At 52.8% G+C, this 27499-nt stretch overlaps 1 protein-coding gene across 1 annotated transcript in view; it reads left to right on the plus strand.

Moving 5' to 3' along the window:
- Positions 1-17389: 17389 nt before the first annotated feature.
- NES (nestin) overlaps positions 17390-27499 on the plus strand; it is a 10358-nt gene continuing 248 nt past the window's right edge. The window contains exons 1-2 of the mRNA XM_050931001.1: positions 17390-18545; positions 26466-26590. Of these exons, the coding sequence (XP_050786958.1) occupies positions 17742-18545; positions 26466-26590 (929 nt within the window). The 5' untranslated portion in view covers positions 17390-17741. The remainder of the gene's footprint in view (positions 18546-26465; positions 26591-27499) is intronic.

Raw genomic sequence — 27499 nt, forward strand, 5'->3', positions numbered from 1 at the left:
GCACCGCATTTCAAGAAAGATGTGGAGAAATTGGAGAGGGTCCAGAGAAGAGCAACAAGAATGATTAAAGGTCTTGAGAACATGACCTATGAAGGAAGGCTGAAGGAATTGGGTTTGTTTAGTTTGGAAAAGAGAAGACTGAGAGGGGACATGATAGCAGTTTTCAGGTAACTAAAAGGGTGTCATCAGGAGGAGGGAGAAAACTTGTTCACCTTAGCCTCCAATGATAGAACAAGAAGCAATGGGCTTAAACCGCAGCAAGGGAGATTTAGGTTGGACATTAGGAAAAAGTTCCTAACTGTCAGGGTAGTTAAACACTGGAATAAATTGCCTAGGAAAGTTGTGGAATCTCCATCTCTGGAGATATTTAAGAGTAGGTTAGATAAATGTCTATCAGGAATGGTCTAGACAGTATTTGGTCCTGCCATGAGGGCAGGGGACTGGACTCGATGACCTCTCGAGGTCCCTTCCAGTCCTAGAGTCTATGAGTCTATGAAGTTTTCTGTTGGACAATGCTGATTCAACAAAATCAGAATTCTGCATGGGAACATGTCGATTTCACTGACATTTCTGCAGGAAACAATGAAAATCTCTTCCTTCCAGGACTCGCTGGGTTTTGACTTTGTTGTTTGGACTTTCTGGTTATATTATAGGTTGTTTTCTTCTTCCCCTTTTCCTGTCAACTGGGGCCGGGGCCTTGTGCAAGCATCCGGCACCTTTGTCTGTCCCAGGCAGCGCTACGGTCTGCCTGCTGACCACCTTTGATGCAGTCCAGCCACTGCTTCCTTGGTCTTCCTCGCGCTCTCTCCTCCCACCCTCTACTACCAGGCCATCTTCGCCAGCTCCCCTGCATTCATCCTCCCCAGGCCCCCAAACGGGCCCAGCTCTGCTTGCTGGATTTCGTCAGCCACATCACGGACTCTGATTTGCATCCTCATACTCCCGTTTTGAAATCTGTTCCTGTGTGTATCTTGTCATATGCTGTGAAGACATCTCCTCTCAAACACGGGCTGGCGTTGAACTCGCTTTCTCTGTCGCCCGTGTTTCTGTGCCGTACAGCGTTGTGGGGGCCCATTGTCCTATATAGTTGGGCTTTTTAGTCTGAGGAGCGTGCACTTTTCATACGCGACCCTGGAGATGTTATCCTGCTCTCTTCCAGCGCTCCCCAATTTGGCTGGATCTCACATTTAAGATCACCATCTTCTGCCATATTTATATTATATGTTGGACTATATTATGAATTTACATTGATGTTATATGTAGCATATACACACATTTTTGGCATATTTCACTTTGCGAAAAATTCTGAGATTTCAACCCGATTTGGGGCTCAAACAGATTTTGAAATCTTGGAATTTCCCATGGGATGGAAATTCCATTTTTAACCAGCCCTAAAAAGAAGCCCAGGAGTGTGATTTGCATCCAGAGCTGCACGGAAGCCCAATTTCCAGCAAACATGTGTCTTGGACCAAAGTAAATAGCAGCATAAGGGCCAAGGATTCCATCTATTGGATCAGACCAATAGTCTGTCTTGTCTGGAGTCCTGTCTCCAATGGTAGCCAGTGCAATCTTCTTTGAGGCAAAGCTGAAAACCTGCCATACTGGACAATAGTTAGCCCATAGGGGATGTATCTTCCTGACCTCTGCCAGGATTTTGCCCTGAAGCATGAGGGTTTGCATCTAGATCTGTGCAAATAATGGATTTTTTGCTTCTCTGGCAAATTCCAGAAAAAAATTGTTTCAGGTCAAACAGAAAACAAATTTTTTCAAAAATGTTTATTACTCAAAAAGTAAAAAAAAACCAACATGACCCTGTTTCAGGTCAAATGAAATGTCTTGTTTTGATTTCAACTATTTTATTTGGGTTTTAAAAATAAGATGAAAGGAAATGTTGAAACAAGAAGTTGCTTTGAGCCAAAAAATTGAAACATTTTGGACAGAAAATGTCCAAACAAAACATTTAGATTTTTTCCAATGGATGGGGGGGCTCTTTTTAACCGGAACAATTCAGCAAAACTGACACAAACTTGCAACATCATTTTTCTGTCGTCAAATCTGTACTTTAGGCCAAAAACAATTTCAGCCCCAAAAACTTCAGTGAGCCCGATTTGTATCACTCAGAAATGTCCGGTGTGGCTGTACCTTTTCTCCTGTACCAAGCAGGGGAGGCCCTGGAAAATATTATGTCCTGGAGTGGTTGGGGACTGGAAGATGCTGCCATCTTTCCTTGCCCGACACAAATGAGCCCCTTCCTCCTGCAGCCCCTCTCTTTTGGGGTTGGGGTGCTCAGTGTGTGAGCCTAGCTAAACCAGCACATTTTAAACCTAATCCCGTCCCCGCCCTGAGTCACAGCAAAAGCGACTTAATTTTTTCCTAAACCATCTGAAATAGACGGATGTCTATTCCGGCCTGGAATATTTGCTAGGCCAGCAATTCTACAGGCTCCTTTGGCAGCTCTGCTTTTTCCCCCAGAGTTGGAAAGGTTTTCCTACCATATAACTTAATTGTTGGCCTTCATTTTCATCTGATGATAATTGTACCCTGCATCCTGCAGAATCTGCTGACCTCAAAGCACTTGACAAGCATTAAACACCCCAGACAGGTAGGAAAGGGATATATCTATACAGGGGGTCACTTCTCTCCTCCCTGTGTAGGGATGTGGCAGCTGTTTCACAGCACCGCACAGGGATCACTCCAAAAGCACTGATACGCAGCCACCTCTGGAGTGGAGAGTGGTAGCTGTTTAACATCCCACAGCAACAGTGCACAAAATTTTAGGACAGGAAGTGAGGGAGGAAAACACTGTGTCCAGTTGAAACCAGACAGGGTGTTTGCAGAATGTGATTCTTCTAATGCAACAGAGCCAGGACTCCACATCTCACAGTCCCATTATGCCAACAAGTGCCATGACCACAAGTGGGCAGAGACTTGGGCTTGCATCTTTCCTGACATCCAGGGCCTCCCCGCCCCTCTCAAACTCCACAATGGCCCATTCATTCTGCACCAATTCTCTGCCATCTCCTGAATCAGCAATGATCGGCAGGTCTCCCATCCAAGCCCTGACCCAGCCAGTTTCTGTTCAGCTCATGAGATCACATCCTGAGTCGGTACATTTGTGGCAAAACATTCAAAGAGGGGAAACCTGAACTGCATGTTCAGCAAGAGACATTAAACCATAATTGGTAGCAAATGTTCCCTGCCTGGCCTGTGCGCCGCTCTCTGCCTCCTGGCTTTTCTGTTCCTCCAGGGGTGAAATTCACCCCTGTGCCAAGAGCAGCTCAAAGGTCAAGCAAAGTGGGTGGCAATGCCCCCTTGAGAATTCCCCTTTCTCCCTGGCTAGTGTGAAGCTGGAGTAAGGGCTCTGCTCCCAGGCCCTGGTGCAGGTGAGTGGATCAGGGGTGTGGTTCTAGAAGCACGTTGTGCTGTGACTATTTCTGGTTCCCCAGGGCCTATAAGGAGCAGAGTGTAAAGTTAGAGCAGCCCTGAGGCTGCTCTAACTGACACTAGTGGTCAGCCATGCTCCTGCACGGCTCTGGAACCCAAGGAGTACAAAGGGGGCTTATAACGCTGGGCAGGAGAATGAAGTAACTGGGAACTAGGCCCTGCTGAGCCCCATTGTCCCCCTTCCTTTCCACAGACCAAACCCTGATGCTCTTGCTCAGCCACAACCTGTGTAGGGAGCTCAGGATTTGGCACTGTATCCCGACTGTTTGTTTCTATCTTCCTCTGCCCTTTAACATCTTTCCCATCCAATTCTCCATCCTTTCTATCCCGGCCGCCTGGCTGCGGCGCTCGTCCCTCTGTCTCATCACGGGATCATCTCATCCTGCTGTTTCCGATTAGCTTGTTCTATTAGATGTCTCTCCCCCTCCATGCCCGCTCTGCCTGCCTCGTTCTTTTGTTTCTCCTTTACAAGGCCCTCCAGCTCCCCCTTCCCTGGCACGATTGATAGGGCTCCCCCCTCTGGCACAAATCCAGCGCCTCCACCAGGGCCAGACTGTCCAGCGGAGGGAGCCCCATCCGGCTGCCCAACGGGCCCGATTCTCTGCTGGCAGCGCATGGCTCCAAAGCATCACTGCTGAAATCAATGCATCGAGCTGAAGAGAGGTGGCGGTGGGGTGGGAGCAGAATGAGGGACCCGAGGCTGAGCTCCCGGGCCTCTGAAATCCGGGCCCATCTTATGCCACTCAGGCTCGGAAGCTCGTGACCCTGGTATTATTGATCCTTGCCCTGAAGCAGGGGGAGAAATCCCGGCCTCCTGCATTAGGATGGTCAGCTGCCTCTCCGATGAGAAGGCCCACGAGGTTCTGGGTCGACAGAATTCACCCGGCTTTTAACATAGGGTCGGTAGAGCCCTGGGCCCCTTTGACCTGATTGTCAGTTCCTCTTGATTCTGTGCTTAGGGCGAGAACTGCGCAGGGGAGGTGGGCTTAAGCCCCCTTTGTGGGACTGCCGTGAATCTGGACAGCATTGGACCTGGAGGGAAAACAATGATGGAAGGCTCCACCTTGCAGGCCATCAGTTACATCCGTCTCTGTCCCTCTGCGTCCTTTGTCTCTCTCACACCTTTGGACTTCTCGCTGCTCCAGCTCCCTCTCAGTCATGCCCTGCCTGTATCCGGCTGTGTCAGCCTGGCTCTGTGGGTGACAGACTCAGCGATTCCCAGTCCAGAAGGAACCCCTGTGATTATCTAGCATAGGAGCTGCCAATCAGCTGTTTGGTGGCTGGAGGGAGAGTGCAGATGGAGTGGCCAGGAGCCTCAGGGAGGAGGGGGAGCAGGGCTGGAAAAAGTGGGGTGAGGGTGTGGCCTTGGGAGAAGGGGTGGAGTGGGGTGGGGCCTCAGGGCGGGGTGGAGGCAGAGCACCCCTGGGGAAAAATAAATGTCTGTGCCTATCATAGAATCCTAGAATATCAGGGTTGGAAGGGACCTCAGAAGGTCACCTAGTCTAACCCCCTGCTCAAAGCAGGACCAACCCCACTAAACCATCCCAGCCAGGGCTTTGCCATCTAGTCCAACCGCTTGGATAGCACAGGGCAGGGAACTGCCCGGGAATGCTCCCTACAGCAGATCTTTTAGAACAACATTTGTCCAGTCTTGATTTAAACATTGCAAGTGATGGAGAATCCACCAGGCCCCCAGGTGAATGCAGGCCCCCATCAGGGAATCCAGCCCCAGTCTCCTGTTTGCAAGGCGGGAACACCTCAGGGCTGGGTGTGATACACAGCTGAGGGGTGGGGGGTGTACCTGGGCTGCGTGTATGATCCACTGAGGGCAGCTGATCAGTGCAACTGAGGCCAGGTCTGCAGCGCAGGCCTATGTCAGTATAACTGTGTCGCTCGCAAGTTGTGAAAAATCCACCCCCCTGAGCAACAGAGTTACACCGATCTTAACCCGCTGTGCACACAGCGCTATGTCAGCGGGAGAAAAAACTGGGGTTTGTTTAGTCTGGAGAAGGGAAGATGGAGAGGGAACACGGTAACAGTTTTCAAGTAATAAAAGGTCGTAGGAGGAGGGAGGTAAATTGTTCTCCTTAATCTCTGAGGATAAGACAAGAAGCAATGGGCTTGAGTTGCAGCAAGGGAGGTTTAGGTTGTACATTAGGAAAAACTCCCTAACTGTCAGGGTGGTTAAACACTGGGATAAATTGCATAGGGAGGTTGTGGAATCTCCATCATTGGAGATTTTTAAGACCTAGTTAGACAAACCCCTGTCAGGGATGGTCTAGATACTTAGTCCTGCCATGAGTGCAGGGGGCTGGACTCGATACCTCTCGAGGCCCCTTCCAGTTCTGTGATTCTGTGTTGGTGTGAATCCACTGCAGTGAGGGCTGTGGCTTTACACTGCTGACCCTGCAATCAGGAGGTTCAAATCCCAGTGGAGTTATAACACCGGCACTGAGTTCAGTCCCTCTGTATACTCTTGCCCCTCCTCTCCCCAGGGGACTTTCCTTCCTCAGTTGTAGCTTTCTCTCCCCTGGAGGAGAATTGTGTGAGCTCTGCAGTAACTTGGGTTTGGACTATTTTTAAAGTAATTCTATGCACACTGTGCCTCAGTTTCCCTCTCTCAGGTGCTGTGTGTTTGTCAGCAGAGGGCTTGGAGACCTGAATTGGGAAGTGCCCGAGATGGACAAAGACATTTTGATATTGACGAGGCCTCACATCAGGGGAGTCCTGAAGCAGATGTTGCAGGGAAGCTGCCTCTGTTCCCACCCACTCCCTCCCCGATACCAAGCTGCTGGGCTTCCCACCATGTCTGTGCCCCCGGCGCCCTGCCCAGCTGACCCTGTGCAGTGAGGCTTCCTCTGAGAAGCAAACATCTCCTGCTGCATTGGCCTATGTGACTCCAGACCCCGCTGCAATCCTGGCCAGGACTCGGCTGTACAGAGCCCCTGGGGCGGGGAAAGGCACTGCAGAAACACGGTGCCACCAGAAGCCCCTTCTGGTAACCACATCCCCCTGCCCAGGGCTGCCCCAGAGCTGTTCTCTTCCCAGCCAAGGCAGCAGATGGGCAGGGTCTGTCCCATGCCCTCTTGGCTGAATTGGAGCTTTCACAGAGCAGCTGAAAGCCCTCCACCCCCATTCCACTGCGCCAACATCCCTGGCTCAGGAGCCCTTCCTCATTGTTCATTCGGCCCTTGCTAAGCCCCACGTAGGCAGCACCCACTTCCAGCGCCCATGCCAAGCGCCACTGCTGGAAACTCTAGGTCAGATCCTCAGCTGGCATCACTCAGAGCAGCTGTATTGGCTACACAATGGTGCGGCACTCCCTCGCCCCAGCTGGGGATCTGGTACATGGGCGCCCATCCAGTAACGCTAATTTGTGCCACCTGGGGATCTGGCCCATTGAATCCAAAGGAGCACTGTTGATTTGCACCAGCTGGGGATCTCATGCCAGTGAATGTCTGGATTCAGATGCCTGGCTTGGCCACAGGCTCCTTAGGTGAGCTCAGGAAGCCTTTGTGCCTCAGTTTCCCCACATAGAAAAAGGGGAAGTAAGGATTCTGACCCACCTCACTGGCTCAGCTCAGCAATGACTGCGAGGTGCTTTGATCCAGGGGGCAGGTAAGAGCCTGAAGTGCTAGTTGAGAGAGAGGTGGACTAGCTTCTACCTGGGGCAGGTTCGGGTAGCGAGCCCAAGGCAGAGCTGTGCCCTGCCAGCCTCACCAAGGAGGATAAGCAGCCTGGATCAGTGCACAGCCGTGGTCAAAGGGGGCTGGAGGCAGCTCTGTGTCTGATGGGAACACGGGCAGGCTGATTAACTTTGCTGCCGGCTGAGGTGTCTGCTTGATTTAGGGGCAGGGCAGGAGGGGGAGGCAAATCAGACCTCCCAGCCCCAGAGCAGAACACGCTCCCAGTATGCTCTGGGGGGCTGGGATGAAATAGATCCCAGCCCCAGCCTGGATCAACCCAGACTCCCGGCCTCTCATCAAATCCTTGGTAGGTGGAACTGGGGGCCTGAGTCACCCTCTCCCTGCATCTTGGGCTGGGTGTCATGCGTCTCTGTTCCTGCCCTTGGGATGGGAATGGGCGGGGGGGGCGGGGGGAGAGTGACTGGAGCTTTAAGCCGTCTGAGCACTCCCTGGGCCTGAGCCCCAGGTATGCTAATGCCCTGTTTCTCCATTCTGGCCATGTAAAGGGACTGATCCTTTTACCCCACTTGGGGCATTAACCCCTGTAAAGGAGACTTGATGTAACTGAGAACCAGGCCTCCTGTATTCTGCAGCTCCATGGGGCCCTTCCTGGGTTGGTGGTGATAAAGAAACCTCAGGGCTGCTCTGATTCACGCTGTGCTTCTCTTTCTGGCCCTTGAGAAGCAGTGACTACCCATAGGGCCGTGCGTTCCAGCCATACCCCCGATCTGCCTCACGCCAGGGGCTGGGAACAGGGCCCTTCGGCAGCTCCTCATCCACCAGGGAAACCCTCTGCATGGAGGGGATTCTTGTGAGTGGAAATGGCCCCCTTTAAGGCCCCTTTATGCTGCAGAGCAGCATGTAAGAGAATCAAGCCAGCTCCCACAGTGGGTATAAAAAGCATTACACCCACCTTGCACTGGTGTAAGCAAGGTGCAGGCTGATGGAGAACCAGTCCCAGGGGTAAGCTGGGGCATTGTCCACCGGTGCCAGGAGCTGGAGCTTGCCCTGGGTTTCTATGATAAGCACAGCATCTAAGTGCATGTCCTCTCCCCAGTGCATCTGTATCAGGCACCAGACAGGCTCCTGGCCTCCCATGAAGTATCCCTTGCTCTCAGCTTCCCTGCCATACCCAGCCTGTGACCCCACGTACCCTCCAGGCGGGGAAAGCCCAGGGGCCTTTTCAGCTGGTGGGGCATTTGTTAGTCTTCCTTCACCGGCAGGATTTTGGAATCAGCTGGTCTCTCCTGCCCTCTGTCCCAAATGGGGACTGGAACCTCAGTTTCACTCTCCAGCCGCCAGGATCCTGGGTTGTTCTCCCGCAGGGGAATCGCAGAAAGCGAAGTCGAGAGAAACAAGAAGCAAGGACCTAGGAAAGCGGCAAAGAAGGAGGAGAGTGGGAGAGGCTGGAAAGACGTGATCCAGCCCCTAGGCAGAGATGGATACCAGGGCCAGCTCCAGGCACCAGCGAAGGAAGCAGGTGCCTGGGGCGGCCAATAGAAAAGGGCGGCACGTCTGGGTCTGCAGCGGCAATTCGGCGGCGGATCTTTCAGTCCCTCTGGTCCTGTTCGGCGGCAACTCAATCGCACCACTTCAGTCTTCAGCGACAATTCGGCGGCAAGTCCTTCAATCCCTCGCTTCCTCTTCGGCGGTTTGTCTTTTCTTTTCTTTTCTTTTCTTTTCTTTTCTTCTTCTTCGCCGCTCGGGGTGGCAAAAAAGTTGGAGCCAGTCCTGCTGGAGCCAGCCCTGCTGCGGCTCGGCTAACTCAGCTGTGAGAGTCTAGGGCCTCCTGGTGGCAGAGAGGAATATTTAAGGCCCGATTTCGCCATCGCCTTCTGCCCTGCGCTGTGATTTACGCCAGCTCAATGTGAGGGTGTCAAGCTCCGCTGAATCAGGGGTGTGTGTGTGTGTGTGTACGTGCACAGTCATTCCCGAGCAATCTCAACACAACACACACAGGCCAATTGCTAGTGACTCTGGATCCTCAAAGGTATTTAGGCTCCTAAAAACCTTTGAGGCTCTGGGCCTTTCTGCCCAGATGTCCCTCTGGGCCAACCCTGTGACAGCCGCTGAGAAATGTGTTGCCAGTCTCCACTCAGTTCAGTAGTATCATTAGTCTCTGGTTTCTCCATACTAACCAAGATGCCCACCTGCAGGCTTCTGTACAGCCTCTGCCAAGGCGTGAGCTAACTGAAAGCACCACCTGGAGTGGCGCTATCATTTCTAGAGAGACGGAAGATGGGATTTGTTGGGTGGGGGGTTAATTGAAAAGTACTTGGGTAAAGACAGAGCTGGCCAGGGCTGGGAGAATTGATTATCCCAATTCATGTGAAAAAATACACCGCTACCTCGATATAACGCCACCCGATATAACATGAATTTGGATATAACGCGGTAAAGCAGCGCTCCAGGGGGGCAGGGCTGCACACTCTGGCAGATTAAAACAAGTTCAATATAACATGGTTTCACCAATAATGCGGTAAGATATTTTGGCTCCCAAGGACAGTGTTATATTGAGGTAGAGATGTATATAGAAATAACGCTGCCCCAATAAAAATTAACTGCCCCCAAAACTTCTGGAATGTGGAAAGTGTCTATATGGAACCCGCTGAAAGCCAGGAAATGAAAAATTAAGGTAACACCTGCTTAAATCTCTGAAAACCAAGTTTTTAGTATCCCCATCCTCGCAATGCAACCTTAACTCTGCCCCTCACACCGCTGGAGCTGGCAGCGTGTCTCTGAGCCACCAAGCCTGGTTCGTGTCAAAACCAAAATTGCCCCCATCCAAATCCCAGCTTTAAATATAAAGCGTTGCCCCTTCTGGGAACTGCTTGTGAACTGCCTGCATTTGGATCCACTGCAGGATTTGAACCCCGGGCCCTTCTGCAAGGAGAGCACAAGCTTGTACCACTTGCACTGAAGAACTAAAATACGGTGAGATTCGTGAACCTCTTACGCGGCCCTGCTGCTAGAGAGAGGCAAAGAGTAGCACGGGATTAATACTCACACGTGTAGCATGCTCACAAAGCCTGCTGGGTCCCCCATTGCTGGCCCATGGAGGATAACAACCTACTACTCTGGTAGCACATGGTCCAGAGTCCCTTCACAAGGCAGGGCCCCTGCACAGCCAAGAATATAGGGAGGGCAAAGATGGCTAAAGTCCCCGCCTATGGGAACGGAATCACGGAGCACCAGTGCTTTGGAGTTTCTGCATGAGGTCTGGTAGACAGGGTGTGTCTGAGTCCACCATCCCTATTGCATCTCTGGCAGCAACCTCAAGGGCACGTCAGCAGCATCTGTGAACTGGGGCCCTGCCAGGCACCTCGGCTTCCACGACCCGGGTCGGGAGTGGCTTAGCACATGGGTAACTGACCGCACAAGCTGCAGGGCAGGGGGACTCCAAACCCCAGAGCTCCAACTGACAGCAGGAGTTTGCATCTGAGTCATTAATTGACTAGGAGGGACAAGTAGTGTGGATAGAGCACTTACTGGCCTGAGACCTGGGCTCCCATTTTGGCTCTGCCACTGCCCTGCTGGCCTTCCTTGACTCAGTTTCCCCTTCTTGTTGGCTTAGACTGTACGCTTTTTAGGGCCGAGTTGCTGTGTTTCAATGTGCGTGCTAGCAAAATGGGGCCCTGGTTTTGGTAAGACCCTGTCTTACTAAGAGACACTGATCACCCTATTGACATCACTCATATGAAACGAGGCGCTTAGGCCTGGATCCTCAAACGTGTTTGGATGCCTAACTCCCCTGGGAGCTACGTGCCTAAATACCTTGGACAATCTGGCCCATAGTTTCCACAGCGATCAGCTCCTCTCTTTCAGCTGTCTGCATAAATTGCTGCAGTTGCCTCAGAAGGCCTGGCTGTGTTTGCCCCTGTCCTCGGGATCAGCATCCAAAGCTTTGCTCGCCTTTCCAATAAACCCACATGATGTCGGCCCCAGACGGGGCAGAGGCCGCTGGCCTCTGGGTTACATTCCTTGCTGAATACTTCATAAAGCAAACGAGACTTTTTCTCTACACTCGCTCGCTGCCTGCTCCCAAACAAGGCAAGCTGGAGCCTCAGCTCATGTAAACAGGAGCCACTCCGTTCTGATCGACGTTGGGCCCAGCACTGTTGTTACTTGCACGACACTAGCACCCGGAAGCCCTGACTAATGCCAGGGTCCCAGTGTCACTGACACCACATGAGAGACCGTCCCTGCCCCGAGGAGGTTACCACCTGAATAGACAGGACAGATGAAGGAAGGATTATTCGCCCCCTTCTACCACTGGGACTCAGGAAAGCCAGGTTCAAATCCCGATTCCACAAGAGACTCCTAGCATGACCTTGGACAAGGCACTTCATCTGCCCTGTCCCTTAGCTGGGGATGACCCCTAGGTGTCATTGAGATGCTGAATTTATCCACCTGTTGTCTCATGTTTTCGGCACAGCGTGCACTCCCTGGGCCCTGGGGATAGCGCACTGGTGTGGGAGCTGGGAAATCTGGGTTCTCTTTCCAACTCTGCTGCTGGGTGACTTGAGGTGAGTCAGGCCCCCACTTGGTGCCTCAGTTTGCCCATCTGTAAAATGGGGATGATGGAACTTGCCCTTCTTTGAAAAGTGCTTTGAAATCTGTGGAGGAGAAGAGCTGGGGACTGTGGTGATTGTTTCAGGCTGGACTCGAGCCAGCAGCAAAAGGTATAGTCCCTGGTTGCACGTCACCTGGACCAACTCATCTCTTAGTTCATGCTAGCTTCTTTCATTTTGCTTCCACAGTCCCATCCCCCACTTCTGCCTCTATCGACCCCAATTCCTCAGCCACGTCTTCCCCAGCGATAGCCTTCTCCTCCTCTGCACAGACCCATCTCTCGACGTCTGGAGCGCCGGAGAAGGATTACAAGCCCTTTGGGCCGTTCAGCACCATCCGTATCACTTAATGGCATTTCAATACTGACTCACTGAAATAAACCAGAGACTGGGGGAGCCGGGCAGCCAGACAGGATGTCTGGCGGAGATTTGGTGGAAATTCAAGCTGCTGGAAGGAGCACGGTGAGGGAGGAGGGGGTGCCCAGAGAAGCCTCCTTATCGAGTGAAGAAAGAGGTGGAGGGAGGGTTGGGGGGAGCAGCCTTGGCTGCATTTAAAGCAGAGAATCTTTAGGCAGCACTGTCCAAGCAGGCCCAGAGCCAGGGAAGAGGGAGCCCAATCCCCCATGGGCTGGCTCCGTACATTTCAGACATGGCTTCTAGGAAGAGCGTAGCCCCAACGCAGTGCATTCCAGTCCCACCCCCATCTCCCCTACGCTGGGGACTGGGTGGGTGCAGGGCTCTGCACCAGCCAGTGAGGACCCCTGCATGGGGGGGGGACTCTCGGGGGGATTGTTTCAACCACTTTAAGGCCCCTTGATCAGCCTAAAGGGACGTCACCGTCCGATAACCAGGACAAGGATGTAGGTAAATGGGAGGGGGCTCAGAGAAGAGCCCCGCGAATGATTAAAAGCTTGGCCTGACCATGACAGACTCAAGGAGCGCCGTCTGCTCAGTGTAACACAGAGATGGTTAAGGGGCTACGGTGGATTCTCCCTCACCGGCAATTTTAAAATCAAGATTAGACGCCTTTTCTGGAAGGTCTGCATTGGCTCAAAAAGGAATGAATTCGGGGACACTCTCTGGCCTGTTATATAGGAGGTCAGACTAGAAAATAAATCAAGCCCAGTGGACTGACATACATGAAGGGACAGTGTCCCTCATGGGACTGCTATTTCTCCCCCCACCACAAGTCTTTTGGGAAATACCACTAAATGCCTGTACGTCATCCTTCTCTTCAAGCCAGGAGGAAAAGTTAAACTTTTCTCTGGTTTCCTGAATTTCCGTTCTCTTCCCAGGCCGATGTCTTCGGAGAACTTGACAGAAGGCTGTTGTGAAGTTGCGGGGGGAACAGGACAGAGGAGCAGGACCAAAAAAAAAAAAAAAAGAAAAGCTGGAGGAACCAGAGAGGGATGAGGCCAGCCCCCAGGAATCTGCGGGATGCAAAAACCAAGGAGGGAGCCAGGTTGGTAGATTGACACAGGATGGATAGAACGAGAAGCGTTGGGTGAAATTAACCAATGACTAAACGTTGTTAATAATCCCTCGCTCTTATATGGCACTGCTCATCAGTAGATCTCACAGTGCTTCATGATCTTTGAATGAATTTTTCACATTAGGCACCCTTAGCTCTTAGTATCAGCTATCAACTCCCAAGGGGAGTGGCAAAGGGTCCTGGGTTTAGACCATTTAAAAATTGGACTGGACAATACGCTGTAAGAAATCACTGATTCTGCTTGCTGCTTCCCCTCCCCGTGCCTCGGTTCCCCCTCCCACCCTGTGTCTACGCAGGCTGTTAGCTGTTTGGGTCAGGGACTGTCTCTCAGTATGTGTATGTGGCATAAGGGGGCCCTGATTGCGGCTGCAGCCTCTAGTTGAATTGTAATGCACATAAATAAATACTGGACTATAGATGTGACCTAATCGGACCCCATGGCGCAAATCCAGATGTTTGAACAGCCCAGGAGGCAAGGGGTGGGCTTGGGCTAGGGCTCCTTGATCAAACAAGAGTTGTTGTTTTTCCTCTTCTTTCTCTAATTTTGCTGGGGCAAACCCTCTACAACCTTGATGAGACACAATGTCCAGGGGGACAAAATGTAATTAAGGGAGGGGAACAGGGTTTTAATTGATGGGTGGGTACCTCCAGGTTTCCTGTACGGTGCTCTGCCTTATCATTCCCAGCAGAGGGCAGTGTTGATTACCTATGGGAAAGCAGCCATTCAATGCCCAGTTAGCTTCTGTTTCCATGGGCGAATTTCTGTTCTTGGATTGTCGCTTTGAGGGATTAGCAGTTTCAGGGTGCACCTGACTGTAGGAGATGCACCTCCCAAAGTGTTTTGGTCACATAATCCCCCTCCTGAAAGCCATACACTGGTGTGAAATTTTCAATGGGCCCTGTTAGATCTGGGAGCGGATTTTGGTTGTTTGGTTCATGTGGAAATGTCTGTGAGAAATTGGAACGAAATCTTCCAGGTTTTGTTGTCAACACTAAACATTTTTCTGTTTTCAGCAAACAAAAAATGACATTTCCCTCCCAAAATGAACCGTTTGAAAAACCAAAAATGCTTTCGGTTTTTGGCAAATGAAATATTTTGAGAAAATTTGGAGTAAAACTAAATGTTTGAGGCTGACTTTTTTTCAATTTGAGGCTGCCCAAAACCAAGATTTCTTCCAGGTTTTCAGTGGAAACCCAAAAAGATGTATAGACTCATTTTAATTTCCTGACCAGCTCTGGTAGTCTCTGTCTTGGTGCTACCAGCATTGGAACATCTGGAAGGAGAGGACTTTGCAGCTGGATGTTGCTGGGATGCACAGTAGGGGGGGCGGGCAGGCTTTTCCTAGGAATGCGCCCTCTCTCTCTTTTGCTGCAGGGGCACCCAACGTTTGCAACCTAGAGCCATGCTGGCCACTGGCTGGGAGGCCCCTGGTCATGCCTGGTTTGCATGATACAGTGTGGGTCCAAGATTCCCTCCTCTTTCCTGCCCAGAGACCTCCCCACAAGTCGCTTGCAGTGGTTGCAAGTCCAAGACACAAGGGACTATTTTGATCGCAGCTGCACAATGGACCAGAGCTGCGGATTGAAGGTGGCCACATCGCTGCGGGTCCTGGCTTGCACTGACCCTTTCCATTGCCCTGGGGCTCTCTTGGCTCTCCAGCTTGGCTCTTCACTATTTTTGAAGTGGGGGCCACTTTGGCAAAAAAACCTTCAATGTGAGAGCCACACGGGGTGGGGCCGTGGGGTTCAGAGAGTGGAAGGTGTCCCAAGGTAAGGTGGGGTGCAGGGGTGTGGGCTCCAGCTGGGGGTGAGGGTCTGGGGTGCAAGCTGAGGAGGAGGGGGTTGGAGTGAGGGGGGGGTCAGGGGTGGGATAGGGGGTTGGAGTGTGGGGGCGTGAGGGCTCTGGCTGGGGATGAGGAGTTTGGGGTGCATGAGAGGGCCTCAGGGCTGGGGCAGAGGGTTGGGATGCTGAGGGGGGTGAGGGCTCTGGCTGGGGGTGAGGGCTGTGGGGTAGATCTGGGGATGAGGGGTTTGGGGTGCGGGGGGCTGAGGGCTCTGGGATGGAGCTGTGGATGAGGGGTTTGGAGTGCATGAGGGGGCTCAAGGCTGAGGCAGAGGGTTGGGATGCGGTGGGGGTGAGGGCTCTGGCTGGGGTGTGGGCTCTGGGGTGGGGCCGGGGCTGAGAGCTTTGGGGTGCATGCAGGACTCCCCCCGGGCTGGGGCCAGAGCACTCCCTGCTGGCAGCACCTAGCTCCAGGGAAAGAGGTGTCTTTCTCCCCCCTGCTGGCAGGCAGCCCGGGGGCTCCAGGGTTGGGGGAGAGGCCCACAGCAGCCCTGCAAACCCCAACTTGCTCCCCTTCCCCAGGTCCCACCCACCCCCACCTCTCTCCTCTCCAGGTCCCTGTTCTGAGGCTCTTCATAGCTGCTGCACGGAAGGGAACTTGAGCTGCACTTGGGGCCAATGGGAGCCGCCGCTGGCTTGTGGGCCTTGCAATGAAGAGCACCGATCTATGCCTCCCACCCCCTGCAGCTTTCCCAGTGGCATCCACCTCCCTTCCCTAGGAAACGCCGTCCGGTCGGCCGCCCCAGTTCATGGGGCCGTTGGAGCATCCGCCTGGGCACTATTGGTGCCAATGTCCAGTGCTCCCAGGATCAGCCTGCCAGGCTTTATGGCACAGGCCCAGCCTCGGGGCTTTGACGACTCTCTGCTTCCCCGGGGGAACCCAAGGAGAAAGGGTTCGAAGAAGCAGGCGGCAGCTGGGAGGGAGAGCGTGGCGTGAAGGCTCTGTAAGCCCAGGGTGTAATCTGGGAACGGCCTTAATCCTGCCTGGCCCCAAACAGCAGAGTGGGGATTCTGCAGCAATTGTTGGGGAAACTTTCTCTCTCTCTCCTTTCTTTCTTCCCCCCGGCCCCCCATAACTCCCCCTGCCACTCTCAGGGGCGGTTTCCAAGCAACTCTTTTTGATCTGCTTGTGCCCAGAGACAGGCAAAGCCTCTAGGATCCTGACGGCTCAGAAATCTGCCCCCATTCCCTGTTGTAAGAGGCCCCTGTCACCTTGGGAAGTGGGGGGCTGACGAGGGGAGGGGCTGTCCACTCCAGAGGCCTCAGAGCGCGCAGGCAATGCTGCAAGCGGGGTAGAGGTTGAAAGGCTCAGAGGAGCAGTTCCTAACTGGCGTGGCTCGAAGAGATGTGGAAGTGCAGAGCTGAGGATCCTCGGGCTGACTCAAAGTTCAAAGGGGAAGGGTGCTAAAGAACAGTATCAAGGGATCCAGCTTCACAGACTTAAGAGATGAATTCCCTGGGTGGTTTGCAAGCCGGGCACATTTTTTTTTTTTTTTTTTTTTTTGGTTAAAAGGATTTTTCTGAGTTTGGGGAGGAAAATAATGTGCAAAGTAATTAGGCTACTTAGGGATTTGTGTTCCCAAAGAGCTTTGCAAATGTGCTCGAACTTTTCTAGCATCATATACTGTCCTCCTTTTACAGAGGGGGAAACTGAGGCACAGAAAGGCCAGTAAACGAGTAGCAAAACCAGGAATTGAAACCAGAACAGTGCTCTATCCACTAAGCAGCACTGACTCCTTAAGAGTATTGATTGGAACCAAATTAACAAGGATGATCCTGTGCTTAGATCCCTAGGATCTAGTGCACTCCCTGGATGAGCTTGGGCAAGGCATTTAGTCTTTCTGCACCTCAGTTTCCCCATCTATGCAATGGGGATAACAGCAGTGCCCTGCCTCAGAGCGATGTTGTGCGGATAAACACCTTAAGCATAATGGCAACAAGGGCCAGATAAGTAGCTGAACTGGAGAGATGAATGGATTAATGGGTGGGCTGGTTGAAATATGAGACAGAAATTGGAAAAAAAATCAGGAAAATCATTGATGAAGTTTTCCCTTGGCAAATTATCTTTTTTTAATTTCAAAAATATGTCACCGTCTAGGAATTAATTGAAACATTATTTTTTTAAAAAAGAGAACAACTTGGAAAACGTCTTAGAATTTCCTCCCACCTTGCTTTGCCCTGCTCTAATTAACGGGTGGGGAGGGGACTTGCACATAGGTACACAGGCGGAAGGTAGCTGAGCCCAGGCGTCCTGATTCCCAGCCCGTTGCCTTGTGCACTGCCTCTTTTCCTATTGATTTCTAAACCCCTCCCCGGCTTTCCCAAGCCGTGTCTCCTGCCTGGGACACCCTGGCAGTTTAAGCTGAGCCCCTGCTTGGGGCATGCTTCAGCCTCTCCATCAGTGGTTAAAGTGTCTCGCTCCAAAGCGGGGTCATGCATCTGGGGCACTGAAGGGATGTTGCACCCTCCCCAGCCAGCACTGGCCGACTTGCTTCTCAGAAATGTGCCTGGGCTGAAGCCATCCCAGGCAGCAAAGGGTTAAAGCCCACTTCATGCTCTCACTGACTTTCAGGGGCCTCCCACTCCGCAGCACGGGAGTATGAATAGCTCAGCTCTGTTCCTTTCCCAGCCACTTGCTCCCTTCTGTTTCCTCTCCGTCCAGCAGACCACGTTCTTGGCAAGCAGCGCCGGGAGTGGACCAGAGCATGGAGGGCTTCCTGGCAGCCCGAGCCCTAGGGGAGGAATCCCTCCAGATGTGGGACCTCAACAAGCGTCTGGAAGCCTACTTGGCCCGGGTCAAGTTCCTGGAAGAGGAGAATGAGCTGCTGAGAGCCGAGATCCAGAATGCGAAGGACAGACCGGCGGAGAGCTCCTGGCAGTGCAAATACGAGGAGGAGCTGAGCGCCTTGAGGGCGACCTTGGATGATGCCTTCAGGGAGAAGCACGCGGCGGAGCTGACCAGAGACAACCTCTCCGAGGAGATCCAGCATGTGAAAAGCCGCTGCCAGAAGGAGCGGGCGGCCCAGGAAGAAGCCAAGAAGCAACTGGCCATGAGCAAGAAGGAGCTGGAGGAGGAGAGACGGGCGCAGATCTGGCTGAGGGAAAGAGCCACCCAGCTGGAGAAGGAAGTGGAGGTGCTGGTGGAAGTTCACGAGGAGGAGAAAGCCGGGCTGGAGCAGGAGATGATGAGCTTCTCCCAGAGCCTGGAGAACTTCCGTGCCGTGCCGGTGGCTTTCCAACCCGTGGAGGTGGAGGACTATTCCAAGAGGCTCTCCGAGATCTGGAGGGGAGCGGTGGAGACCTACAAAAGTGAGGTCTCCCAGCTGGAGAGCTCCTTCTGCCAGGCCAAGGAGAATCTCTGGAAGGCGGTGGAAGACAACCGGCAGAACCAGCTGCATCTGCAGCAACTGGAGAAGGAGCTGGCTGGGCTCAAGGCACGGAAGGGGATGCTGGAGGAGAGTCTTTCCAGGCAGTGGCAGGACCAGAGAGGGGAGGCTGAGAAGTTCCAGGTGGGTCAGGGTTCTCCTTGCAGGCGGGCGAGGGGGGTGGGAAAAGGGAGAGCGAACACCATGCACTTACAGAGCCATTCGCTCCCTACAGACAGCTTGCTGTGCACAGGTCCCCTGGCGTGATCTGGAGTGGTTAGAATCAGGGAGCCTGTGGGTCAGGACTCCTGGGTCCCATCCCCATCTCTGGGTGGGAATGTTCTCCAATGGTTAGATCCAGGGACAGTGGGAGGCAGGACTCCTGGGTTCTATTCCTATCCCTGGTAGGGAAAGGGGATATGCTGTAGTGGTTACAGCCTGAGAGGGACTGGGAGCCAGGACTCCTGGGTTCTGTGCCAGGGAGTGTGATTTAATGGCTACATCAGGAGGAAGTGGGAGGCAGGACTCCTGGGTTCTAGCCCCACCTCTGGGAGCCTCAGCAGTAAAACCGGCCCCTGTGGATCAGAGCTTTGCACCAGCTTGTGTGTGGGTCAGTGGCTAAGGTACAGGCCTGGAGGCCCAGACTGCCGGGTTCTTCACCTGGCTCTACCTCTGGGTCACTGCCTCTCTGTGCTTCCGCTTCTCCCTCCCTAACAGTGGGACGATGACACTTACCTCCCTCGGTCCATGAGAGTCCAATTAACGTTCACAGAGCGGCACTGTTGGGGCTGGGAATGGGACGCAGTCCGTGAACTGGACCTCGGTCGAGCTCTGCGATCAACAACAAGCAACTAATGCAGCCTGGAATCGGGGCTTTCTTAGTGTGTGAACGTGGGACTGTCTGGTGTGGGGATGAGGGGAAACTCCCAGCAACTCCTGGAATCAGAAACAAAAGCGTGTGGCAAGCCCCCGGCCTAGCCCTTGGTTTTGCCAATCTCCGGGTATGGAGCACATGTGGGTGTTCACCTTAACTACTAAACTAGCAGGTGCATCCTGCTTTAAAATCTTGGATCACCTGCATTCACAGGGAGCTGGGCCATAAATGAGTCCCTTAGAACTCCTGTACAAATCAGCGTAACTGATGAGTTTATGGACACAGCTTCTGCTTTGTTCACAGTCGTAGATGATCAGTTCGTCCATCCTCATCACCACAGTATGCAAGTTAGGTTCTCACACTCTGGATCCACCATTGCCCCAGTTAGTGAGCTCACCCCTTTCAGAACGAGAGAGAGGATACAAACAGCAGGGACCTGGCATGCCAGCTCTGGGGGAAGAGTTTTTCCAAGCATTCTGAAATGAGAGATGCTTCAATTGCTATCTAGAAAAAAAAAATCCTCCTACCACAAAATCTCTGTGGGACAAAGGCAGCTGCAGGCTGCAGTGAGCATCTTAGGTTTATGGGAATTTTGAGCGGAAACCCAGAATCTGGCTGCTTGGAAAGCAGGAGTAATGCCATTGCCTTTATACCAGTGTAACTAGGGTCAGAAGCGGGCCCAGCACATCAGGTTTGGGGTCCAAGAGGTTGGCTGAGCTCCTGGGGCTGTTTCTAAAATTCAGATCTTGGGGCCGATTCCAAACACCCTCAGCATTCAGAGGTGTGATTGGTCCACAAGGATTTCATGTGGATTCATTTCTGGTTTGGAAGTCCAAGGGCCAAATTCTGATCTCAAATACACTTGTCTAAATCTGCAGGAATTTTACTAACTTTAATGGCGTTAGGGCCAGATTCTGATATTGGTCACATCCAAGTAAATCTGGAGTAACTAGTAACTAACGGGACTAGGGTCAGATTTTCATCTCAAATACACTGGTGTAAATCCAGGGTAACCCTATTGACTTTAATGGAGTTCCTCCAGATTCATGAGATCGCAATCTGGCTCACAAATTGCTGACTGGGCCAGTCTCACAGACCCGGCTCTTTGATTCTCTGATCTCTCCTGCAACGCCATGGAGAATGCTTCAAAATGAACCCCTGTCGAAAGAGACCAGGCCTCATTTGGAAAAGAGATCGAGTTGCCCGTGGCCTCCATATGCCCCCATCATCTTCTAGTCCCAGTTGTCATAGCAGCTGTTTGGTTCAGGTAACTGTGGTCAGAAAATGGGACGAAGGAGGGGAAGAAATCTCGCCTGGCTTTGTGCAGCGGAACAGCTGCAAAAATAATTCCATGGAGAAGGGATGTTGCTGGGTTTTTATCAGCATGGAAGAGGGTCAAGGAATGCTGTGAAAGTTCAGGGCTAAATTTTACTAAGGGCCGCTGATATGAACAGCCAGGAATTTCCCCCACCTCGCAGCCCTCAGCCTGGTGTGTTAGAGGAATAAAAAAAGGCTCCAGGGTGGGAGGCTGTTTCATGACTGAGGAATGGGGTTAGAACAGTGCAGGGTTTTGGTTTTTTTAGCCTTCCTTCTGGTGGGTTTGTAGTAGCAGATTTCTACCCTACTCACTCTCCCCTCCCCTCTGGGATCGCTGGCTCCCTAAAAACACGCCTGAACCCCCATAGCCTGGCTTCATCAGCAACCTAGCACTCCAGTCCAGTTCTTTCTTTTCTCACTCTTCTCTTCTGCCTCTCATTTTTCTTCCTGGTTTTTCACTCTCACTCAACTTCCTCTTCTATGTTCTGCCTTTTTCTTTTTTAGGATCTTTCTTTTCTCTTTCTCCTTCATCCCCCTCTTCCTTTTTTTCTTTCTCATTCTTCTCTTCTGCTTTTTTCTCATTCATTCTTCTCTGCTCTTCCTTCTGACCCTAATCCATGCATGGAAGAATTTATTTTAGATGCTTCTAAATCTACTGCCGTAGTATTTTCTAATGCCTCTGAGCAGAAACCACAGGCCCTGTGTCCACGGGGGAAGCTATCACTCTCAGCAAGATGTTGGTGTCACTGGATCAGGGGTTCCAGCAGCCTTGTCGGTTTCACATTTTGGGCAGAACGTGACTAGGCCAGGCAGCATGTCTCTTCCCCTCCCTCCCTCACCCCATTGGATTGGGGAGGAAGAGATCATTAGTGATGACTTACGATCCCCTCATTCTTATCCCTCCTCATTCTTATCCCTCGGGAAGGAAGAGTGAGTGATGATTTCCTGAATGGAGAAAGGGCGGTGAGAAATCTGATAGGAGAACTTGGCTGGGGACCAGCGGCGTGCATGCAAACCACATCCGAGATTGCACAGATGGGTCCTGAGCAAGCGAAGAGGCACATGGGAAAGTGTCATTCGAGACAGAGGAGCTATGATCCGAGCTGGGGAGAGGGCTCGCTGGCAGCGTTTCAGGGCGTGGGAGTAGGTGACCAGATAGCAAGTGTGAAAAATCGCGGGGGGATGGAAATAGGCACCCATGTAAGAAAAAGCCCCAAATATTGGGACTGTACCTATAAAATCGAGACATCTGCTCATTCTACATGGGAGCTATACAGCAGCTGGCTCGGGCAGCTACGGGCCCTGGGGCCTAGACAGCCAGCTACAGTTGGCACCAAGACACCTGGATTCTACACCCAGTACTGTCACTGGCCTGCTACATCATTGCACTGCTCTGTGCCTCAGTTTCCCCACCCCTTGTCTATGACCACTGAGAGCTCTTTGGGGCAGGGACTGTTTCTCACACCGTGTGTATAACCCAGAGCCAGTCCAAACTTTCAAGTTGTTTCCATTTTGCAGGCTTCAAAATGGAAAAAAATTTATTCCTTCTCCCAACACATTTTTCCAGTAAGACCCTGTGACTTGTCAATGGACTAGGGGGAGGGGAGTGGTAGGATCATGTACTCCAAAGGACCCATCCCAGCAGAGGACTGGGTGCGAGGACTCCTGGGCTGTATTCCCAGATCTACCACTAACCAACCTGACCTCAGTCAAGTCACTCCCTCCTTCTGTGCCTCAGTTTCCCCATCTGACAGATGGGGATAATGACACCAGCCTCCTTTGCAATCTGCCAGCACAGCCTCCCCCATGCTTGATACCAGCATATATTGCATTGCTGCAAACTCTGGCTTAGCAGCAGCTCCACCTTCCTAAGGTACGGGCTTGTTTTATAAGGACAGCTGCCTCAGTTGTTCTGACTGGGAGTCAGGCCTCGGATAGCAGGGAAGAGAAAGGCCTGAAAGCCCAAGTGTGAAAACCTCCAGATCGAAGGAAGAGAGCCCAGCACAGGGTGAAATGATGGTGCAGTAGCTGGTGTCCTAACCTGCCATTGGGGAAAGCTGGTTTCAGCTCCCTGCTCTGCTATAGTTTTCGAGTGTGACCGGGGGTAAGTCACTTCGCCTCAGTGGGTTGGGTGTTCTAAGGTATTTAGGTGCCTTGTGAGATTTGCAGATGTGTCTAAGCAGATTAGGTCCCACTGAAATGCGGGGCCTGGGGGATGGTGCATTGGACTGGGACCCAGGAGATCTGGTGGGACACAGAGGCCCAGTATATTGCTGTCACAGCGTTTATCCAGAAAGTGTCTTGTAAGGTATCCAGTGAAAGCCGGTGACACACTGGTCACGAATATCCTTGTGAAATGTAGGTATTAATGCTGTATGAGGACTTATGAATACTCACTGATATTATGCTTTGAAGTCTGTTGCCAAACACGGAGAAAAAGAGGGGTTTTTTTTTTCCAGACAAGAGGGAAGATCGTTCTCTCATAAGAACATCAGAATGGCCATGCTGTGTCAGACCAATGGTCCATCCAGCCCAGCATCCTGTCTTCTGACAGTAGCCAATGCCAGGTGCTTCAGAGGAAGTGAATAGAACAGGGTAATTTTGAGTGATCCATCCCCTGTCATCCAGATCCAGCTTCTGCTAGTTGGAGGTGTAGAGACACCTGGAGCATGGGCTTGACTCTACTCTAGATTAAGCATTGGGAAACCAACACAAATCAAACACCATTTGCATGTAAGTCAACAGGAAAAGCCAGGCTCCATGGGGGGAAGGGATGTGAAATCAGCATGGGAAGACATTGGAGGCTAAACCGACATTGGAATTGTCTTGTCTCTCGGTCAAAACGATGAGTTTGGGGGAAAGCAAAGGAGAAGGAAAAAGATTTGCAGTTATCCGTTTCCCTGAGGAACACTCCAGGCAGAGGCGAGTGATTCATGAAAAATCTGCTGCTTTTCTGTCAAATCAAGATCCAACCTCTGGCTAGAGCAGTTTTCTCACCCTCAAAGTCCTTTTGCAAAAGACTGCAGCTTCCTAACGTTACATTTATCCTCTTAGAAGCTTGTTTTACTTTTGTTCTATTGTCACCAGTTCTGTTTCCACTGGCCTTTCTCGGTGTCCCTTAAAACTCTCTTTGTTAACAGGCTTCTTTGTTTTATCATAAGTAGATCTCAGCGCCGTAATACGAAGCCTAGTGTGAATTCTTAGTTGAATCAAACAAGCCGGTGTGGGCGCTGTATCTTTGGAGACAGCGAGGTTGGTAACTGCTGTGAGCATCCAGTGACGGGGGCTGGATGCTCGGGGGGGAATGCTCGTTTATGAGGTTCACGAATTGGGGTGCACTGAATGTTACCTGCAAGGCAAAGTAGGGTCTGGCACAGGGCTGAGAAGTTTGTCTGGGGTGGCTGACAGACTGGGATGACAGGGAGTTGTCACCCAGTTGAACATCAGCAAAGTTCTCTCCCGCAGAGGCGGGGGGCTTACATGGTGCCCGTCAAGAAAGAATCACGCCTGGGTCTGATTCCTGTCACTGCTGGGGCAAGTCACAGCCCTGCTCTGTGCCTCAGTTTCCCCATCTGTAAAATGGGGATTGTGACACTGGCCTGCTTTGTAAAGTGCTTTGCGATCTAGGGACGGAGACGCTTTAATTAGGAGCCAGGGCTTATTGTTATCTTTCTGCACAGAAGTCACTTTGGAAATCTGACTCTCGGCACTTCAGCTTCCCATCTGTGAAATGAGAGAATAGCACTTCCCCACTGTAGAGGGATGAATTCATTCATGATCATAGACAGAGACTGGGTAAATTACCTAAGAGGGGGATGACCCCCCCCCCACAGTGGAGATCAGAGCTGGGGGAGCCCCTGGGATGGGGGCGCCTGGGGCACAAGCCTTTGTGTTTCTCTGTACTCCTCACTCCTGTTCCACTGCGGTCTCCCATCAGTGTCACCACACGCCGGGCGGCCCACTGAGGCATGCGAGGAGCCGAACTGACCTTTTGATCCTTTCACTCTCCGGCTTCTGATTTAGATGCTAATTAACACTTCGTGGCTACAAAAGACGGTGCCAGCACTGCCCGCCCACCCCCGGACATTGTTCTCTGAGGCCAGGCCGGCACCCCAAGACTGGGACAATAGACCCAGCCTTAACCCCTCACCCGCCACGGCCCATGGCTTTTGAGCTAGGCACTCCCTGTGTAATAATAACCCTGAGCTCCTTGTGTCTGTAGCTTTCCAAGCTCTTTACACAATGGGTGGGGGTGTAGTATTCACCTCCCCCATTGAACAACTGGGGAAACTGAGGCACGCAGGGGTGGAGGGGCTTAGATGAGGTCCCACTGCAAAGCCGCAGCAGAGCAATGGCTAGATCCCAGTTCTTTGGCATCCCAGGCAGATGCCTTATTTACTGCAGGACGCTGTTTCCTTGGTAGGGTTTGCAGCGGGTAGATCCCCATGTATGTCTGCCCTTCTCTGGCTTGGGGGTGATGGGGTGTATATGGCCTATCCTGGGTGGTGCTAAGAGCTCTCCTGTCCAAGTGATGGGAGCAGGCCCTGAATGGTCTAGTATGTCCTTTAATGTCCCTAGTCATGGTTGGGGGTGGAACCTTTGATATCTGGAGAGGGTGGAATAGGATGGGCTTGACGCAAGACTTCAGTCTTTGTAGGTAACAAAGAGAAGGGGGAGCGGGAACTTGATTGCGATCTATAGGTACCTCCATGGGGAATGAATGGGCTCTTCAATCTAGCAGAGGAAGGTCTGACACTAGCCAATGGCTGGAAGTTGAAGCAGGACAAATTCAGACTGGAAATAAAGCGTCAGTTTCTAGCCATGACAGTAATTAACCCTGGGAACCATTTATCCCGGGGTGGGGTGGGTTCTCCATCACTGGCGATGTTTAGCTCAAGGTGGGACGTTTTTCTAAAAGACCCACCCTCGGGAATACTTTGGGGCAGGTCTCCGGCCCGAGCTATCCAGGGGGTCAGATGAACACAGTGGTCCCGTCTGGCCTGGGAATCTAGGACTGGGGGGTGGGGCTGGACAGGATCCCTGCAGTGGGGAGGAAGGTGCCCATGGGTCAGCCCTGAAATTGGAGAGACAAAGTGACAGCACCTAACCCCCAAGGAGCTGCCGTCTGATGGAGCAACCCTGCCCATTGTGTTTCACTACAGCCCCGCTCCCAGTGCCAGGGGGCCCAGCGCTCAAGACTGAGGATGCTCAGAGCTGAGCCCCAACGCTAATGCTGTTTCCTCAGAGCACCGCAAGGAGGATGGGGCAGCGGGTGGGGTGTTAGCCAGAGGCAGCTCTAGGTATTTTGCCGCCCCAAGCATGGCAGGCAGGTTGCCTTCGGCGGCATGCCTGCGGGAGGTCCTCGGTCCCACAGATTCGACAGCAGTCTGCGGGAGGTCCGCCGAAGTCGCGGGACCAGCGGATCCTCCTCAGGCATGCTGCTGAAGGCAACCTGCCTGCCACCCTCGTGGCGACCGGCAGAGCGCCCCCCATGGCTTGCCGCCCCAGGCACGTGCTTGGCGTTCTGGTGCCTGGAGTCGCCCCTGGTGTTAGCCTAGCACCCAGGAGAGCTGAGTGGAAGTCCCTGCTTTGCCACAGACTCCCAGCGTGACCTTGGGACTGTCCCTTCGCCTCTGTGCACATCCGTTCCCTTCGGCCCAATGGCAATAGCAGGGCGGCCCTGCCTCGCAGAGAGACGTACTTTGCAGGTACTGGCGGAAGGGGAGCTGAGTTAGTTTCTTAGATTCCAGTCGAGCAGATCTTCATTAGTGGGAGGCTTTGGTCTTGGGGAGTTAGTGGGCACAGTCCCAGAGTGCTGCTGGGGTCACTCGCCAGCGCCGTGACCGTTGCTCCCTTCTGCTTGTCGTTTCTAGCTGGCCCTCGAGTCTCTGGAGCAGGAGAAAGAGGCCCTGGGAGTCCAGATTGCTCACGTCCTGGAGGACAGACAGCAGCTCATGCACCTGAAGATGTCCCTCGGTCTGGAGGTGGCAACATACAGGTGAGTTGTTCCCCCTTCGACCACCGGCAGCGCACTCCCCTTTGAGTCAGTGGTGACCACAATGCCTCAGCATGGCGCTGGGGGGCGCCATGGTGCAGGGAGCAGGATGGGTGGGTCAGTAGGGGGCGCTTTCCCCTCTGAGTCAGTGGTGACCACAATGCCTCAGCATGGCGCTGGGGGGCGCCATGGTGCAGGGAGCAGGATGGGTGGGTCAGTAGGGGGCGCTCTCCCCTCTGAGTCCGTGCTGACCGCAATGCCTCAGCATGGCGCTAGGGGGCGCTGTGGTGCAGGGAGTGGGGTGAGCAGGTCGGTAGGGGGCGCTCTCCCCTCTGAGTCCATGCTGACCGCAATGCCTCAGCATGGCGCTGGGGGGCGCCATGGTGCAGGGAGCAGGATGGGTGGGTCAGTAGGGGGCGCTTTCCCCTCTGAGTCAGTGGTGACCGCAATGCCTCAGCATGGCACTAGGGGGTGCTGTGCTGCAGGGAGTGGGGTGGGTGGTTCAGTAGGGGGCGCTCTCCCCTCTGAATTTCTATTGGCCCCAGCATGGGAGGTCATTTTGCTTCCGAAAGCTCCGGGTCTGATCCTTGTCACCGGCCCCAATGTCTCCCCCCACACACACTCTGTGCTTCAGAAACTAACTCTAGGAGCTGGAGGAGCATTTTCCCCGCAGCAGCCACTCAGTCCGTGCTGAGGCTGCCGATCTGGTTGCTGTAGGGACCCCCACACACACTAGGAAATGGAGCGATGCCAGCTCCTTTCACCCAGGTGGCAGCTAGCCCTAGCACATCAGTCATCCGCACAGTCTCCCCGCCAATGCCGGGCAACCAGGACAGAGCGGGGCTTCAGAGTACCCAGCTTCTAGGGAAGTGAAGGCTTCTTCACCTCTTGAAATCTTCACATCTCTGGAAG

This window comes from Gopherus flavomarginatus, chromosome 20, assembly GCF_025201925.1.
Source record: "Gopherus flavomarginatus isolate rGopFla2 chromosome 20, rGopFla2.mat.asm, whole genome shotgun sequence".
NCBI lineage: Eukaryota > Metazoa > Chordata > Testudines > Testudinidae > Gopherus > Gopherus flavomarginatus.